The sequence below is a fragment of the Dendrobates tinctorius genome, unplaced genomic scaffold (assembly GCF_039654945.1).
Source record: "Dendrobates tinctorius isolate UK_male_01 unplaced genomic scaffold, ASM3965494v1 ptg000051l, whole genome shotgun sequence".
NCBI lineage: Eukaryota > Metazoa > Chordata > Amphibia > Anura > Dendrobatidae > Dendrobates > Dendrobates tinctorius.
Window position 1 is genome coordinate 24,430,599 of NW_027361719.1, and position 19,663 is coordinate 24,450,261.

The following is a 19,663-nucleotide window of genomic DNA, read 5'->3' on the forward strand; positions in this document are numbered from 1 at the left end:
AAAGCTAAAGAGATGGGCGGGATGGCTGTTCACCACATCTCCTTCTCAAGGTGTGCTACTCACAGTGCTGCACAACACATGGTCAACGCTACATCACTATCCTCCCGATGCCATAGCATCATGCCTTAATCTAGTGTGTGTATGTGTGTGTGTGTGTGTGTGTATATATATATATATATATAGATTATAAAATTTTCCCAATGCAACAGCATCATGCCTTAATCTAGTGTGTATGTGTGTGTATATGTATATATATATAATTTTGTATATTGTAAATTTTTTTTTTTTTTTTTCCTTAAAGCTCCCAGATACAGCAGCTGCTCAAGCACAGCCATATGGTATGGCAGATTATTTCTATACTGATTATTGTCAACTCCTGGTTCACTGCCATCGAGAAAAGCCACCTCTGGCCCAAACTATGCCACCACATTTTTCATTACCTTTCCTGTGTGCTGGGGCTAGTGTGGGATCCTGAGCTGTCTCAAGTCCCCTGGGATACTTCCAGCTCCAGAATTGATGTCAGGCTTCCCCAGAGGTTGAGGACACATCAGGATTACTCTCCCTATAATGGTAATTCTAGCGCTTCCCCCCCCCCCCCCCCCCCCCACGGCAGGTATCTTTGACTCGGGATCTTCACGTTCAGTGTTCGGCTATACCTTTTTGGAGGGTTAGTTCTGCTCTCCCATAGTCTCTTCCGTCCTATATGCAAGGGTCTCTACCACTCCTACTGTATGTTTAATCTCTCCACACATGGTGGAAAAGGTAACCTCCACTGTCAGATACTCTTGGAGACCCCCCCCCCCCCCCCCATGTATACAAACAATCCTGCTTTTTTTTTTTTTCTGACCATTGGGTACTAACAACTCCCATCTGATACCTGTTGACTCGTACCTGGCACAGATGGGATTCACTTTGTGTATCTGTGGTGCAGACAGTCAACTGGCTATCTGTTGAGTAAACCTGCAGTCCATGGGCTCAGCAGTTGGCAGCCAAATGGCCTAGCCCTTGGTACCACAAGCACCTTAGAGGTAGCACCTCTGGTTAAGGGGATACTGGGACCGTCCCATCAGTTTTGCCACTATTTGGTCTAACCCCCAGCAGAGGGTCATATGGATCGCCCGCCAGGGCAGTGGGGTACTCGGTACCGGGCTGATATCTCAGAGGCAAGTGTCACAGTAGCGGTGGCCCTGGGCATCCATGTAAAAAGGGGTTAAAGCGTGGCTGGTTAAAGTTTGAGTGAATGATACGTGACGCCACCTGTGGTGCTCAGCAATAAAGGGGTTAAGCCGATGCTGCAAACAGATCCTCTGGGACAGATGGTGTGGTGCAGCAATGATGTTGTAGCCCTCCATAGGCAGGGCTGCAGTCCCAGGGCAGAGTAGATGAAGAGGGTGTAGTGCCTGGCACAGATGTAGCAGTGCTGGAGAGTTTGCAGGAAGAAGGCAAGGACACAATAGGGTGCAGTTTTTTACCTTTTTACTTTGCTTGGTAAATGCAGTCCAGGATTACAGATGGCACAGGAGCTGATTAGCCTGGAAGCAACTTAGGAATCTCTCTATGCAGATGGGTTGTGTAGTCTCCTTTCTAGCGCTTATCTTGGGCACTTACACTGAAGTTCCACTTGCTTGTTCTCATTTAGAACTCCTTCGTATGGCAGACAGCTGTAGCCTTCTTCTGGCTCACCCGTTGCTGTTGTGCCTCTGAGTCTTATATGGGAACAGAGCATTTACAGCTTCCTATTCCTCCGGTTTCTGCTGCAGGAACATCGGTATCCATACAACCTTGGCGACCGGACTCCAGATCATGCGCTATAGCTAGAAGTGAGCACTCAACTCAATCTTCCAGCTCCTCTCCTCCACGTCAACACACGTTGCCCTCCTCACACAAACTGCCTAAATTTCCCCTTTCTGGCCCCCAGAGAGCAGCTTTCCCCAGTTTTGGGTTCGGAGCTCCCTCTGCTGGCCTGGAATGAGAACTGTGTTGTATTTAACTGATAGAGAGACCCTTCATTGCTTCCAAGCATGACATCACACTCCCTAGGAGGAAGGTAATGCCACTGTGGTGACCATACTCCTGGGGGCGCCACACATCTCACTCCTGAGCTTGTAGGGCTTGGTGTGATAGAGTCTGACACATAACCCTCTATCAGGCTAACAACCTGATCTAGGTTGCCCAAGTCCTCTCGCCATACCCAGCATTGTCTAGCTACAGAGTTTGCAAAAACTGGTCGACTACTGCTTGCTCTAGCATTTGGGCTCTACTTGCGGTCTCCAAGCTGGAGCTTTTTATAAAATATATAATTATATAATTTTAGTCAGACATCTGAGACTCAGTGTGTTTGTTCTCCATAAAGGATTACTCATACACTTTGTGCCTGTACATAAGTATTAAGCCCCAGTTAGGCAAGTGGAGCACCCCACAGGGTCTTGGGTTACTTGGTACCAGGCCGGTTAGGTTCTTTAAAGGGGATGTCACGGTGGCAGTGACCCAGTCCATGGCCCTGAGCATCCAGTAATTAAAAATAGAGGAAAGTTATGTGATGTCACCCATGGTGTTTGTCAATGAGTGGCCGACGCTGCGGTTTTGGTCCACTGGGGCTGCTGGGGACGCAGCAAAGATGGTTCAGCTCCCCACGGGTAGAGCATGGGCACAGGGCAAATATATTTGATCAGATGGAGGTGAAAGTTTGAGGGCAGAAAATAAATGAAGGACACAGAGGTGCAGTTTTCTCTACCTTTTACTTGAAAATAGTTGCAATCTGGGGTACCACACACAGATGGATTGAGTCTGGCTCACCTGGAGGCATTCCTGCCAGGTGGGGTTGAGGACCTTCCTTCTGTGCTGTTTTTGAGTCCCTGCTGCTTGTAGCTAAGCTGCAGCCCTCTCCTGCATGATTGCTAACCTATATGGCAGACAGCGTGAGCCTATAGCACGGGCACTGTCCTCTTCACGGTCAGCCCCGGGCTCTCGGTCTGCTGCAGTGCCTTCATGTGTTCAGTATGGCCAAGGAACTTGCAGTCCCCTGCACTCCAGATTCAGCTGTCAGGGCGTAAGCTCCTGCCCAGCCAAGGACTCTGACATCCCTTTTTATATCAGCGCTTTGCTCTGGGGTCAACTATGCACAATTTTAGTGACCCAGAGCCTCTTGTCACTGCTCCTGTCCCCTCCCTCTCCATAGACCAAGTCCCACTGTCTCTAACTGTCTTGTCATGAGCTCCAACTACCGTTTCTATGACAACTCTCATTTACTCTCAGCTGTCTTCTTACTGAATCACTAACCCCACCTGCTGGCCAGAATTTATAAGAAAGCTCTCCTTTCTGGCCTGCAGCAGGAATGGTCATGTACACTGTTAAGCCTGTTTCACACTTCCGTTTTTGTGTCCGCCAAACGGATCCGTTTCCGTTTTTTTGATGGAAACGGATGCAAATGGATCCGTTTTTAAAACCTGGATCCGTTTTTTGACGGATCCGCGGTAACCGCTATGGGACAAAAACGGATCCTGAAAAAAAATGGCGGATCCGTTTTTTAACGGAAACCAACGGATTTTGACGGATTTGAAAAAACGGAAGTGTGAAACAGGCCTTACCTGGCATGGGGACCCCCTCCTGCCTCCAGGCATGGCATCACCCCTTAGAGGGAGGCAATGTCACTATGGCAACTGGATTCTGGGGTGCCACACAAGTACCTCACCTTTTTGAGTTCCCATGGTTCTGGGCATACTTCCATCTGAGGTCAAACTAAGCCTTCTCGGTGTCTTCCATCCAGAACTGAGCCAGTACTTCATCCCACTGGAAGATTTGCAAGCTCTATCACTGAGCAGTGCTTTCAAACATGGTGAGGAATGTTCCATGTCATCTCCAAAATCTTCCTGACCATGTCCTGAGCCTCAGGATGAACCGGAATCGGGGGTGGGTGTGGCTCTCGCAGGGCCACAATCTGTTGCAGAATCAGGTTGTTGGTGGTACTGTTGCTCTTCTGATCGTGCTGTTGATGCTGAAACTGCAGTTGCTGATTTTAGAGAAGGACCAACTTCCTTAGTAGATCCTAGCATATTGTCCACTGGCCTAACTTGTAATTTTACAGGCTAATCACCGATATTCACATTGTCTGCATTCTCCATCATTCTATAAGGCAGCAGCATTTTTCCTCCAGTGAATTTAGTGATCGTGACCCAGGCAGTAAGTAACACTTTATTGTCCAAATACTACATACATGAAATTGCTCACCTCTGGATCACAGCCAGGAATGTGTGTATATAAAGGTCCAGTGCTGCTGACACATGCACCCTTGTAAGGTTCACGGGTGCTATTGTGGTTGCCCACGTCGCTGGCTCTTGCATCTATTAGCTTCACACAGCCAGGCATATGTCCACAGCACTTTCAGCTTTGCTACATATGAAATTGGAGCGCCCGCCAGCGCTTGTGGGGTATTCGGTACCGGGCCGCTTCCTTAAAGGGACAGTCACAGTGGCGGTGACCCGGTCCATGACCCTGGGCATCCAATGAAAGGGGATTATTTACAGGGGCTGATGAAGATAAGTTTTTGATGCCACCTGTGGTATCTGGCCAGAAGGGACCAGCGCTGCAGTTTAGATCCTCTGGGACAGATGGTATGATGCAGCAGTGTTGGAATAGCTCTCCACAGGCAGAGCTGTTGTCCCAGGGAAGATGAGAAAGATGTTGACAGGTGGAGGAAGATGTAGTGTGGCGCAAAGATGTAGCAGTGCTGAGAAGGTGATGCAGGGAGAATTCAAAGGACACGACAGAGTGCAGTTTCTTTTACCTTTTTACTGTGCTTTGTAGGTACAGTCCAGGATTCTGATTACAGATGGTTACAGGAGTTGGATCAGCCTGGAAGCAATTTGGGAATCTCTCTATGCAAATGGGTTGTGAGGTCTCCTTTCTAGCACTATTCTGAAGTACTTGTAGTTCTGAATTACACTCAAGTTCCTCTTGCTTGCCCTTACTTAGAACTCCTCTCACACTCTCTCACGTCCACACAGCCTCGGGGTCCAGCCTTTGCACTTCAGCTTGGGGACTAGCTCTGCTCTAGTCCCCAGCTCGTCGCCACTCTTCCCTCTCTCTGCACCAACTAACTTCCTTCCTCCTAACAGCGCAGCTCCTCAGTAGTTGGGTTCAGAGCTCCCTCTGCTGGCCTGGAGTAGGAACTGTGCTGGAACTACCTGATAGAGAGATCCTTCCTTGCTCCCAAGCCTGACATCACACTCCCTAGGAGGGAGGTAATGCCACTGTGGCGACCGTACTCCTGGGGGCGCCACATTATCCAAACAAAAATTGCCACAACCAAACATTAACTGCAGGTTTAAATGAAAACCATAGCCATTGGGTAACTTTGTAAGACAGACTGGAGGGAGAGATCCAACCTACAGATCTCTCCAAAAGCAAAAGCCCAAGACCGGTTTTCCTAAACTGAGTTTTTTCAAACAACTTGACCCTGTCCACACTTTTCTTTTTATTTAGCATGATAACCACAGCTGTGGCAGTGATTGCAATACACACCAGAGGTTCACTATTCTAAACACATTCAGGAGAGATGCAAAATTGCACTTGCATGATTCCCCTCACTGTTTCACACCACCAAGATTGCTGTTTTTTGCTGCCTTAGAGAAAGGGAATGAAAATGTAGCTATTTTTGTAGAATTTCTCAAGTCGTCTAGACTCAATCTTTGTGCATCCAAGCACTAGGATACTTCAATTGCCAGAAATCCCATAGGTTTCCATTTCAGCTTTGCAGATTTATACTGAATGTGATATGGTGATTCTCTTTTCCAATGGAGAGACTAAACACCATTATAGGCATGGTCATTGGTCACAGTTCAGACCAATAATCTTGTTAGATGCTTAAAATATAGCAGCATACAACAAATTATTGGAAGAAGCAAGATGTCAGATGTGTCCCTGATAGCGCAAAATCATGCCAACTGAGACTTAATCTCTAAGATTCAACAATTCTCCCCAGATTAAAAAAATCCTCCCTGAATTGTCTAGGCCTAGAAATGATGGCAATATCTGATCTTTTAGGGAGGGAGTGACTTGACAAGATGGCTTGCCCATTTGATGGGTCTAGTGGCCAGGTAGGATTTGACCTCCACAGAGGCATTCCTATCATTTAACCTCAGATATGAAGATGGGTGAGTGCTGCTCACTCATCCTTCTTGCAGGGGTTGAGATGTCAAGATCATGTCTGACCATGTCATTACAACACTCAACATTAATTGCCTTAAAGGAATTTGCATTTGCTCTGATTCACATCTACACAAAGTGGAAAATGATAATTTCAATTTACAGCTGCTGTCAGCTGTGCACATCAGGGAGTTCAACATTCTATTGAACTTGATCAAACTGAGCCTCTTGGACTATTCCTAATTCAATATTCTCCTTGATCATGAACACATTTGGGTCAGTTAGCTTACAAATTTCTGCAAATTTGCATAACCATCTTAAAGTATATACGATTGAATTGTCAACTACCCATACTGGCCCAAAAGAGCCTGGCTTGTTCTGATCATGAGCATTGACATATTGTAAGTTTCCAACATTTCGTCAAAGTGACACAGGACAACATATGTCTTCCTCATACTGGCTTCAGCTAACTGCATGGAGACTGATGGCATCCTTCTGAAAAGTTTTGGACTATCTTGGGTGGTTATGAACACCTTAGTACAATCAGACAATTGAGAATGTCCTCTAGTTGGCTCAACAGAAACCGGGTGTCCTCACTACCTCCTACAGTCTAAGATATTCCAGACTTCTTGAATGATGGGTTTGATATGGGCCTTTAAATTGATTCCCAAGATATCATATTTAACAGATTTATTAGGGCAGACCAGAGAACTTGCTTGTTGTAGACCTAGTTCCCAGATGGGATCTTTGCCCTCTACTATATCGGCTCTGCAAAAATTTCCCTTTGTGCTACTTCAGTCTGCTGACATAACATTCTCTCAAGATCTGGGTTACTGTAACCGATGTAAAGTGTCTGAGAGTTGTCATTGCGACCGAGCTGCTGTTTGTGTTCTGGCACTCTACAGACAAAGGGTACCCCAATGTTCTGTCTGGTGCATCACACTCGCTTGTAATCTGCAGATGTCTGCTACATCCAGGTTTCCATCCTCAGGAGCCACTGCACAAAATGCATGAGACACCAGGTTCTTTGCAACAGTCAAACTTTTAGTAAGTAGTCAAGGTTCATTAGGTGCATATATGTGGGACAGGACACATAAATTCATGCTTCCTTCCTCCTTAGTACAACTACCCTTTCATTCTGGACTTCCTCCAAGCCTGCTGAATCGGCCTCAGTCGCTGTCTACTCCGGCAGTGTACCCAAGACTGGCCACATGCCTCACGTAATCCCACGCCCACTGACCAAATGTCAGAAGACCAGGCTCTCTCCTTGTTACCTGGCCTGAGCCCTAAGCTCCAGATGCTGTTGGAATATCCGTCAGGGAACTCCACTTGTCATCCCACTACTTCAAATGGTTGGCCCTTGCAACTGACTGCACCTGAGCATGGCCTTCACTAGACACTTCATTGATACTGAACTCTCTAACCAGGAGGGCCCCCATACTTATCAACAGTAGTGCCCACCTACTGGGCTAATCCTATCCTTAACAATTTCCTACCTTACATGCTACACACTCATCTTATACTGTCCTAAGCTTAACCTTATGCTATTGTCACATTATGCATTAACGCCTTTATATAATGTCCATCACCATATTACATTATACTAGACACAAGTTACTTACATATAAAACAGATGCAACTGTATTCATATTGTGTCATCTTCAGGGGTAGGGAAAGGGTAAGGCTGGTTTCACATTAGCATTTTTTTGCACTGCGCATGCGTACCTATGTTTAACAGGGCATGCGCATGGTCATGCGTTCGTATGTGTTTTTGTGCGCATGCGTTTTTTTTTTTTTTTTTTTCAAGGTGTGCACCTAGGCGTGCCAGACACAACCTGTTGCATTTTGGGGTCCACCGAAAGGCGTCAACGCTTGCACACGGAATGCGACAAAATATCCCATTAGTCTATGGAAACGCAGGCGTGCCCATGGACGTGTGTTCATCTGCATCTTCGTGCACATGCGTTTTTGGCGTAAAAATGTGTAGACATTGTGCGCATTCGTTCTCTAGGGGTTAAAACCAAACGCATGCAAAAACGCATGATGCACTTTTGCATGCATTTCTATTGCGCACAATGCGCTGTGCAAAAAAAGCTAATGTGAAATTAGCCTAAGACAATCAACACATCCCTACACAGGCCCTGACTCTAGCTGACACATCTGATTTCTTACAGTGCATTCTACAGTGCACATCACCAGCACTTACTACTAAGGCACTCTCCTTCACATTAAACCAATAGATAGAATTGGCAGTATTTTAGTCAGCTCCTTCCAAGAAAGAGGAGCCTTAAAGATCTATATAGATCATACCAATGAAACAAAGTCAGTATCTTTCTTTCAGGAAAGTGTCCAGAGATTCTTTATCCAGATGTATAACAAATGATTCTCAACTTCTGTGAGCAAGCATGTCTCCAGTCCTTTAGAGCTCATTTGACCAGAACCATGTTTAGTTCATGGGCAAAGCACACTACCACTGGTGGACACGTACAAGAACAGTATATGGGCCCTTTGCGGTCTATCAGCTCATGCCCTGTTTTCAATCTGGTTTGGAGATAGTAGTGGCCCATGTGGTAAGGAAGCCACTATCTGTTGCACCAATGATTGGTCTGCCACTGCATTCCAAATTGTTAGGTATGGCGCTCCTCCCACGCTATAGGCTGAATATCAGATGCTCTGGACAAGCTGCCTTTAGGAAACCCCCCCCCCCCCCCCCAAACTGCTAAATTCCATTGGTGCTGCTGTGCATCGACCAGGAAAGTAAAGTTTCTTCGAATAAACCCTTTAGTACAAAACAGCAGCAATATCCCTCCTGATAACTACACTCAGTATTTGTAAGCTAAAAGGAGTGGAAAAGTGTACTAGAAGCTCATGCACAACTCCTACATTTTTTTCACCCTCTCCTGGTGTTGACCTTCAAATACTGAGGTCTGACTGTGATGGTGAAATACGTTAGGAAGGCGCTATACATGGCCCTTCTAATGGAAGTGAAACCAACTTATAATCCAAGGCCCTTGGTCCATAGCACTTTGTTATACCTGGAATGGGGCATATCTTGTCTTTTATCAGCAAACACTATGATGTTGGTGTCTTGGGGGTCCCCCCCACCACAGTTTAGCTGGTAAGAACACCGTAAAGGTACATCTTGACGTTCAGCATTTGCTGCATACAGCTGCAGCATCCAGATGTTACAGCATAGTGGAGGGGAAGACACAGGTGGCAGCATGTCTATTTATTAGCAGTCTCCACAAGATAATTATCAGTCTATGCATAGGATGTGGTGATTCTGCAGGTGTTCAATGAATACATGCAAAATCCCCGCGCGTACAAAAGCAGACACCGCATTGGACGGAGCTGCGTCCAAGGCCCTGCCGTTACGGACCGTGGAAATAAACCCTAATGCATCTCGGTAGTGGCTTTCTAAAGATGAACTCATTTGACTAATTGTAATTACCTGTCCTATTTCAGGAGGACTCTCCCCTCTGTAATGCTGCTTTGGACTAAAGGTAAGAAAATGCACTTTTTTTTTTACATCTGTTTATTTCCACAGTAATAAACGAATGACCATAAATATTGCACTTTATTTTCACTTTAAGGTGCTTCTCAAAAATGTATTTGACAGCAACAGCCATGTAAAATTACATTCAGCAGATGATTAAGTGAATCTCTCAGCTGATACATGCTGCCCATGGACTTTTAGTGCTGTGTTTTGACACTGAACCAACATCTTTCATGTGAAACAAAAAAAGTGCCAGGGCACTTTTTTTTTTTTTTTTTTTTGCACTGGTTTAGCATTGAAACAGTGCTAACTAAAACCTGCGAAGATCTTCTTTCCAGCAGAGCCACCAATTTCATACACTCAATTAGCCAGAGATGTCAATCCATGGCAGCGGGTAGGGAGAAGCTGCCGAGTACCCGCCGGTCTGCCTACTCTACAGCACGGTCTCAATCCACAGCAGCTCTTAAATGGTTTCAGTGTTTTGCAGTCAAACATACCAGGCTGAGATAATACAGCCAGTGCCTGATATGTGCTGCTCTGTCAACAGCATGCGTCAGCTGTAGTGTTCACTTTAAATGGCTAATTTCTATATAAACAGTTCTTTAGCAATGGCTACCAAATCTAAATTGTCACAATTGACTTAGGACAGTGAAATTAATAATTTCCTATTATTGCATGCATGACATGTTGTGTACACATCTCCAATCTGTAGTTATCAAACACTGGCCTGCTTATTGATTTTTCTATAAAATCTCTGCTTTTTCAGCAGATTAGAGGACTACATAGCAGCAGGTTTACTAGTCTCCATTATTAATGAACTATGTGTAACCCCACTCCCAAACCATTGCCAGCTTTCTGTCTATGGCAGCACACAGTAAGCAAAGTGATATATTGCTGGAATTGGGACCTTACATTATGCTGCTCAGTTGGAGTGAGCTTTCCTTTAAGCTACAAAAGCATAGCTATACTAACAGCAACCAGAAGGCTGAAGAAAGTGACAGAAGGCCCAAAGAATTTCTAGAGCTATGGAGTTTGTGCATTTAGGAAACAAGATTCAAAATTAGAAGTAACACCAGCGCTCCACCTAATGCAAACTAGAGCTGCAGGTGCTGGGACAGCCTCTGTGCTGGTGGCTGTCAGGAATTTACAGGAGGACAAAAAAAGAGCACCGCGCTGGAGTTTTTACAACTCCAGCGCAGTGCTTTTGTCCTCCTCCTGAAGATTCAAAATTATCAAGGCATTATGGTGCCAGAAAAGGCATTCATTGAAGTTTACCTATCATTTTGGGTGACTTCTCAGAATAAACACTACTAACACAATGCAGGGTTTTAGTTGGGTAAGCTAGTGGTGGTGAATGGCTATTTTGTCTTCTATACATACTACAGAAGGACATGAGACTGTTCTTCTCTATGTAGCACATAGTTGGTAAAAATCACAACTTAGAGGACATTATGCAGCAGCATTGAGCAGTGTAGCTGAGAATCCATCACTGGATAAGGTAAAACGCAGGCTCTAACACAATCGCTCTGCCAATTTCACTCTGATCTTCCACCTGCCTCTGCTAATTTCTAAGGACTTTAACGGGCAGCTGGAATCTTATCCCTCAGGGAACTGGCAGTTTATTATTATTTTTTTTTTTTTTTTTTTTTTTTTTAATTCATTTTAGCTGTGTTTCTGGCTGAGTACTAAGGAAGAAGGATGCAGGTTGGATAAAATACAAATGACTTATAGTTGATTGTACTACTAATTTTTTTAAATGACACTGATCATTTAAGCTCCCTCTATTGATGAAAGAGGTAGGTAAGGGTTTGTGTATGAAGCAGAGATTAATATTTAAGTGTCTGTTCCTTCATTATATGAACACATCTTGGTGATATTTTCTATTGTTACACAGGTTTAAACCTCCAAATTCTGTAAACCATGTGGCTGCTTCTGCTGGTGCTGGTGGGTCTAACCCTCCTGTACAGGTGGTACAGACAGAATCGGATACTGCAGAATCTCTCGGATAAATATGTCTTCATTACCGGATGTGACACTGGATTTGGAGAACTGTTGGCAAAGAAACTGGACAAACGTGGAATGAAGGTTCTAGCGGCTTGTCTGACTGATGCTGGGGCTGAGAACCTGAAGAGCGAGACATCTAGTAGAGTGCAGACTGTTGTCTTTGATGTCACTGACAGCAAGGGTGTGAGAGCTGCTGCTGACTGGATTGAACAGCTAGTCAAAGGAGAAGGTAATGATAAGATCTGTTAATATAATTTTATGAATTACTGTAATGCTGCTTTTAACTAAGCTTGGTTTGACCCAAATGCAAGTATCAAATCTGCATTGATTAATGTGACATGGGCATGAGCCCTCCTATCCCAAAAAGCATAATTTTCCTCTCGCACAAGAGTGGGATATGCCCCTCTCACTGGACAGGATGCCAAGTGCACAATATAAAAAAAAAAAACTCCCACTTAATGTTTCCTGTCACTTGAATTTAGGATACATAAATCATAATCACAGTGCATTCTATAGCAGCCTTTATTAAGAATGACAGTGAGTACAGGGGCACAGTTGGGTGCTGAAATGTTATGTTTGGGAGAATCTAGACTTAATGCTCAGTACCTACCCACGATTCTTGTGTGGCCTGGTGTTTAGCTTTGTTTTGTCACTTGGGTTGCACTATTGCTATGGCTTGGTTGGGGCACCGGTTTTGTGAGTAGGAGATCTTGAGTTCAGATGTTGGCAATGCTTGGAGTTCATCTTCTCAGTAGAAGTCTTAAAGCATGTTGTGGTTGGCTGCCGACTTTATGTTTTGGGCCTATTGCCTCATGAAGGACCTTAGGTATGTCTGGCATGACTGAGGGTTTCCAACCTGGTTAGCCAGCCGGCTTGTGGCTGTAAGTCTGTTTTTCATTATGGTCTCAAACCTTCACTAAATCTACTGTAGGTGGGACGGTGCCTCTCCATGGTATCATGGAGTTGCTTCAGAAGGGGCTAGAACAGGGCCTTTCTGTCAGCACCCTTTAAAACTTCAAATTTCTGCCTTTGATTATAACTACAGCATCCCTATCAGTCTCTAAGTTTATTAAAGCATGTACTTAGTCCAAACATGTCCTTATGTCAAAAGTACCCAATGGGTTTGAATCTTGTTCTAACAGAATTGCCCTTCAAACCTTTTGAACTGTTTCAGTGAAAATAATATCTCTGAAAACCACTCTACTGGTAGCCTTGGCATCAGCTAGGGTGAGTGACATACAGGCCTTGTCAACAGATTCTCCCTTTACGCAGGTTCTGGAAGATGGGGTAGTTTTGAAACCAGACCCAGAATCTTCCTGAAGTGGTTTTTAAATGTCATAGGTCAGAAGAGTTTGAACAACTTTCTGTTCAGACTTTAGGATTTTTTTTTTTTTTAAAGAGGAAAAGTTGCATACCTTAGATGTTAGAAGGTGTCTATTACAGTATCAGTCTTGGGAGAAGGATAAGGCTCTCAATCTCCTTTCTGGGCCCTAGGAGGAGATTAATGGTATCTAAATGAACTTTGAGGTGGATCCATGAAGCCTTCATGATGGCTTATGTTGGGACAGGTAGAGCTGTTCAAGAAGGTCTGAAGCCCACTCCACAAGGATGATGACAGCATCCTGGGCAGAGGTCAGATTTGGTGATCTAGCTGCAGGTCTGTAAGACAGCAACTTGGGCTTCCCCCTTCTACTTTATATAACTACTATATAGGCTGGATCTATCATCTTCTGACCTCACATTTGGGAGGAGTTTACAGGCTGTGGTCCCTTCCTAAAAGTCTCTCATGGTGCAATTCATTTTTTCAGAATCCATGACTGCACCCTTGTAATCCCTCCCATTACTAAGTTGCTTCAATTTCTGGCTTGTGGGTTTTTTCACTTTATGGTGAAGGAATAGAGCGATTGCAAACATTTATATACAAACTATTGGAGGTCCCCTCATGCTCTGTAATCCATCTGATGTGAGGAGAGGTGCTGCCTTTTTTATCCTGAAGGTTTCCTGTCCTTGAAAGGTGGATTCCTTCTCTTGGCGCAGTCATGAGCTCTGAAAAAACACATTAGGGTACCGTTACACCTAGCGACTCACCAGCGATCCCGACCAGCGATATGACGCGGTCAGGATCGCTGGTGAATCACTAGGTGGTTGCTAGTGAGCTGCCACTCGGGCAGATCTCACCAGCGACATCGCTGGGGACGGGGATCGCTACTTACCTGTCAGACGAGGCGATCCTGACGTCCTCCCGCGCAGCTCCACGCGTCGCTCGTCGGCGCCACAGGAAGCGCCGCAGAAAGTGGACGACGAGGAATGGTCCAGCAGCTTCTCGCGCGATCAGCGATAACCAGCAGGGGAGCCGGTTGGAGGTAAGTATCACATGCAATATCGCTGTAACGTCACAAAATCGGTGACTTTACAGCGATATTGCTAGCGATATCGCAGTGTGTAACGGGGGCTTTACTCTTGATCATTAGCTTTCTTAAAATATGAAGTTACTTACTGGTAATCAATATTTAATGTGGACTCCTTCTGTTACTGTGGTTCTAATATCAAAAAGCACTTCACTTTGCACTTAGTATTTTGTCCATGTGAATACCACATGAACAGAACCTTAGCTACAGTACTGTTATGATTATCAACTATAAAATTCTTTTTTTCCACTTTCTGTTAACAGGGTTATGGGGACTTGTGAACAATGCTGGCATTTCTATACCTATAGCCCCCAATGGATGGCTTAACAAAGATGACTTTGCCAAAGTGCTCAATGTCAACTTACTTGGGATGATTGATGTGACCCTAAATCTACTTCCTCTAATTATAAGAGCCAGAGGACGAATTATTAACGTGTCCAGTGTGATGGGCAGACTAGCATTTGTGGGAGGAGGATACAGCATTTCCAGATTTGGCATAGAATCTTTCTCAGACTCGATGAGGTACAAGTTTGAACAACTTTAAAATTCCTTTTTTTTTTTTTTTTTTTTTTTTTTTTATTTCTTTTACATGTCTTGATAGAAAATTCTATTTGATGCAATGAGTCTGACATGGTGCAAGGCATTACTTGGCAACAATTATACCTTCTGACAACTTGCCAGGCACGATTTACCAAACCTGCTGAAGCATCAGAACCTGCACTATAAAAAAAAAAAAAAAAAAAAAAAAAAAAAAAAAAAAAAAAAATGGGGTAGGTTCACCTGTATTTTTGAGAACTATTCCAAGCAAAACTGACGGCTGTGAGCTGCATCCCCCAGCTGTTTGCTCTAGCTCGGCTGGTTGTCAGAAAAAACACCCCTATTCTTGATATCCAAACTTTACTAAATCTGGGAGTTGCAGTCGACAGCTGTCAGTCTTGCTTGGCTTTTTTTTTTTTCTAGCATTGATTGATGAATACTCCGTCAACCTCCACCTGCTCTGGCAGCAAGTGTAGGTTGATGGAAGTAGTCCCATCAGCCAACTCCTGTGATCGGAGGTGCATCTCTGAGCGGTGGTATTAATCTTGCTGCCTATGAGCCACCATTGTTTCACAGTCATGCAGATGACACATTACATTTGTATGTTAGGCAAAAAGAAATATTATTCTTTGTTTACATCATAAATTATAAAAAGGAAAATGGTCTGATTCAAAAGTTTGGTCACACTGCATGTTTAGTACCAAGTAACACCCTGTTTTGCAAGTATCAACTTGTAAATGCTTTACGTAGCCAGCCCAAGAGTCTTTCCACTTTTTTTTTTTTTTTTTTTTTGAGTGATTTTCATCCATTCTTCCAGCTCTGAGATTCTTGGGGCTTCTTGCATGCACAGCTATCCTGAGGTCTAGGTGACCTAGGACCAGGGACTCCTTCCCTGTCCCTAATGCTAGGGGGACAGGGAAGGAGTGACTACTATAGAGGTCTGTGGGAGACATCTGTCATGCCAACCAATCGGTGACACGCAATAACAATGTCACCTTAAAGATCTGCTTGATGGGAGACAACTGACCTCTCTGCCAAGAATGCAGCCATCTCCCTTGTGCAGTGGGCGTTCAGGAAAAACCCTACCTGCACTCAAATGGGCTATTTTAATGGCCTCCCTGTTGCATCTTGCTAAAGTCCCATTTGACACATTAAGTCCTGTTCTTGACCCCTGAAATGATAAAAAAGCTCTCTTCCAAGGTGTTGTGACTGTCAAATATTTTAGTAGGCACCTTCTGACACCTAAAGTATGTAATCTCTTCCTTATGATTTTTAGGACACAGGAAACTGTTGCCATCCTTTGTAATCCTATGAAATTTTGAAACTACCTTTTAGTAGGAACATTAAGGCAATTTCAAAATTGCCTTCGTCGTCCAGAACCTGGGTAAATGGAAGATTTGACAACAAGGCCTGGATGTTACTTATTTGGTGGACTGATGTTAAGGCTGCGAACAATGGTTTTTAGAGATTATTTTAATTGAAACTGAATCTATGGTCTCAAAGGGTGATTCTGTTAAAACCATATTTAAGTCCCAAGGAGAGACTCTACAGGAACGGACTGGTCTAAATCAACTACAAGCTTTTAATATAGAAATGCATTTATTGCCTGACAGAAATTATAATTGTACAATGCCCCTAAGGCTGAAGCCTGAACCTTAAAGGTTCTGACTGAAAGACCCCCGCTAGTCCCTTCTCCTGGAATTCGAAGATGGATTTAATGGTACTCTTATACTTGGGGGGCCAACCCTGTTTTTTTTTTTTTCTTCCTAGGTTCTACCATAAATCTGTGTAGTCACTGGTTTTCTACTGCTAAGCATTGTGGGAAAACAAATTGGAAGAACATTCCTTACTTTCTAATATAAACTTGGGTATACTAATAGATCAGACTGAACATGTGTCAGCAGCAAAAAAAGGCAAATACAATCACGTGAAGTCATTATTGCCCTCCACTCTATGGTCAGACCTCATCTCGAATACTGTAGCCAGTTTTAGGCACCACATTTTAAGACATCAACAAACTGGAGCTAGTTCAGAGAACAGCAACCAGAATGGTTACCGGTCTGCAAACCATGTCCTATGAGGAACAGTTAAAGGATTTCAGAATGTTTAGCTTGCAAAAAAGACTGAGGAGACTTAATAGCTGTCAACAAATATCTCAAGGGCTGTCACATTGTAGAAGGATCATCTTTATTCTCATTTGCACAAGGAAAGACTAGAAGAAATGGGATGAAACTGGGAGGAGACACAGATTAGATATTAAGAAAAAAAAAAAAACTTTAACAGTTAGTGATCAATGAGTGGCACAGGCTGCCACAAGAGGTGGCAAGTTCTCCTTCCATGGAAGTCTTCAAACAGAGGCTGGACAGACATCTATCTGGGATGATTTAATGAATCCTGCTTTCAGCAGGGAGTTGGACCAGATGACCCAAGAGGTCCCTTCCAACGCTACCATTCTATAATTCTAAAACTTTCAAGTTCCATGCTGTTTAATGCAGCCCGGACACTTGGGGAAAATGAAACTGCCCTTGGGATAGAAGATCTGAATCTTCTGGGAGAACCCAGGAATCCATAACCAACATCATTCTTGGCCAGAAGAACCAACGCCTCTTTGGTCAAAAGGGAATAAAAAATCCTCGCTCTGTGTGCCCTGACTTTGAGAACTGATGGGATCAGACATACAGGAGGGAACTTGTAAGCTAGACTTAAGTTCCATCTTGTCATTAAAGCATCTACCAGGTTTGGTGAACAGCAGTTCTAGACTTTCCTGTTCTGTCTGGATGCTAAAAGATCTATTTTTGGAAGACCCCCTATATGTCTACAATCTGGCCAAACACTGATTTATTTCAGCCACCACTTTCCCTGATTGCAGCTTAAAATCTGCTTTGTAATTTTCCTTCCCTTTGATATGGAGGGCCAATAATGAGAGGAAATGTTCTTCTGCTCGCACAAATATCTGCTTTGCGACTAACATTAGAGATCTGGAACGAGTGCCCCCCTGGTGATTTATGTAGGCTATTACCTGGTTGTCCTATGGGGTCCTCACATGGTGGTTCCATGGAAGGATATCAATCTGCTCAGTGGCCATTCCACTGTTGAAAGTTCCCACATGTTTGAGGAGGCTAATCTCTCTTCCTTTGACAATTTCCTCTACACCAGATGGTTGTTTTAAATAGACCCCACCCCCAATCCCTTGGGACTGACATGTGTGGTTACCACCCTGGAAGTGTTGCATAACCCCTTTTGAAACTGAAAATATTCCCAACCACCAAAGGAGAGAGTGGATTACTCTATGGGGAAGTGTCAGGGTGCCTTCTAGCTGTCTCTGTAAGGCTAACTTGTTTACCATGATGCATCATTGCAACTCCCTTGTGTGGAATTGGGCCCACTTGACCGCTGGAGTACAGGAGGTGACTCTATTGCTACTGAGATGAGGCTGATTTAGCTTTTCCTTTTCCTTTGGAAGACTACATTCTTGGAATTCTTAGTCTGTTATGAGGCCCAGGAAGAGCTGTGTCTAATGCAGTTTTGACTTTGCCAGATTTATGTAGCGGCATCCACCCAAGGGAAGAGGAGGAAGTTAAGCTGCTAATGGATGTTCTACATGCAAACAAGATGTCATGCAAGTGGCTATTCCCTTTCGGTCCAGCAATCCTAACGGATGGCAAGCCATTTTACGTACAAGACCTTTCAAGTGGCTTGGAACAACACCATTGGAGGTTCCTTACTGGATACCCTGAACGACAACTTCTCATTCCCCAGCTTCAAATTAGGAGAATTGGTCAAATGCAGGGGAAAGCAAATTCCCCCAAAGCCAGAAGGCAAACATCAAGAAACGCTTCTCTGTGAAAACAAAACGGTTTCAATTTTAGAAGCAAGAAAACTAATTTATTGTGGATGGGCATGTTTCTTGTGCTCCAGCAACAGGCATAGTCACACCAGTCCTATGTCCTTAGCATCTCCATACACCATCAGCTTGTCCACTTCCCCGACCTTTAACACACATCTTGTGTAGTGATGAGCGAGCATGTTTGCCACTACTTGTACTAGCCAGAGTATCGCTGTACTCAGCAAGCACAGATTATTTGGCAGGAACTTGGGTCTCCGCCCTGCAAGTTTGGCACTCTAAAGAGCACCAATCAACATGGAGGGATTGTCTGCCACACACTGTAATGCCTCAGCCATCTTTTGTTGTGGTATTAGTGATTGGATAGCCACAGAGCATCAGGTCTGAGACCTGCCACTGCTCTTGTCGTCTCACATCTGGAAAGGGTGTAGGGAGAGCTGATGCTGAGATTTGTGCTTTTATTAGTGTGGGTATACCATTACTGAATCCACATATCCAGCTAAACCAACAGTCCTTCCAAGGTCTAATTGTGGGGTATACAGATTGCAGTGCTAGGTAGACAGGGTGTGTATATACATCAGTGCAAGGCATGCAGGCAGCGTATGTTGGTATATAGATATCATTGCATACATCAAGATAATCCATTTCTTTCTGCTGCTGCCTATTGCATAGTTACCTAGCTCCAGGTATCATTGGCTAGGCAGGATTAAAGGTGCAAAAAAAAATTATTCCAAAGCAATCCTGAGGTTTTTTCTCAATTTGCTTGTTGACAGTGCAGACTACAACCAGCTCTTTTTAATACTAGAGTGAAAGTCCAGTAATTTTAAATCGCCTTGCCCGTCCCAGGCATATCTGAGTGCGCAGAAAATTCTGGCCTTTTTTTTGTGGTACTGTGGTGTGTGGTTTTTTTTTTTTTTGGAAGTTATATAAAATTGACACCATTTTGCTGCCAACGAAAATATTTAGCTGCCCAAGAAATTGGCAACAGTTCATCTTTTTTAAGTTTTGTCCACCACACGCATTGCATCTCATTGTGCGAAATATTTTACAATTTTAGTCCTTGACCCTTTTTTTGTAATGTCATAGGCTACTAATTGAAACAATTTTGATTGCAAAAAATTACAGGCCACTTTTATAAATATATAATTTTATTGATACATAACATATAAAATTAGTAGCTTAAATTATATACTGCTCAAAAAATAAAGGGAACACTTAAACAGAATAAAA

General features: G+C 43.9%; 1 protein-coding gene across 1 annotated transcript in view; it reads left to right on the forward strand.

Moving 5' to 3' along the window:
- Positions 1–301: 301 nt before the first annotated feature.
- LOC141091335 (retinol dehydrogenase 7-like) overlaps positions 302–19,663 on the forward strand; it is a 36,437-nt gene continuing 17,075 nt past the window's right edge. The window contains exons 1-4 of the mRNA XM_073576863.1: positions 302–338; positions 9,610–9,647; positions 11,535–11,873; positions 14,316–14,574. Of these exons, the coding sequence (XP_073432964.1) occupies positions 11,561–11,873; positions 14,316–14,574 (572 nt within the window). The 5' untranslated portion in view covers positions 302–338; positions 9,610–9,647; positions 11,535–11,560. The remainder of the gene's footprint in view (positions 339–9,609; positions 9,648–11,534; positions 11,874–14,315; positions 14,575–19,663) is intronic.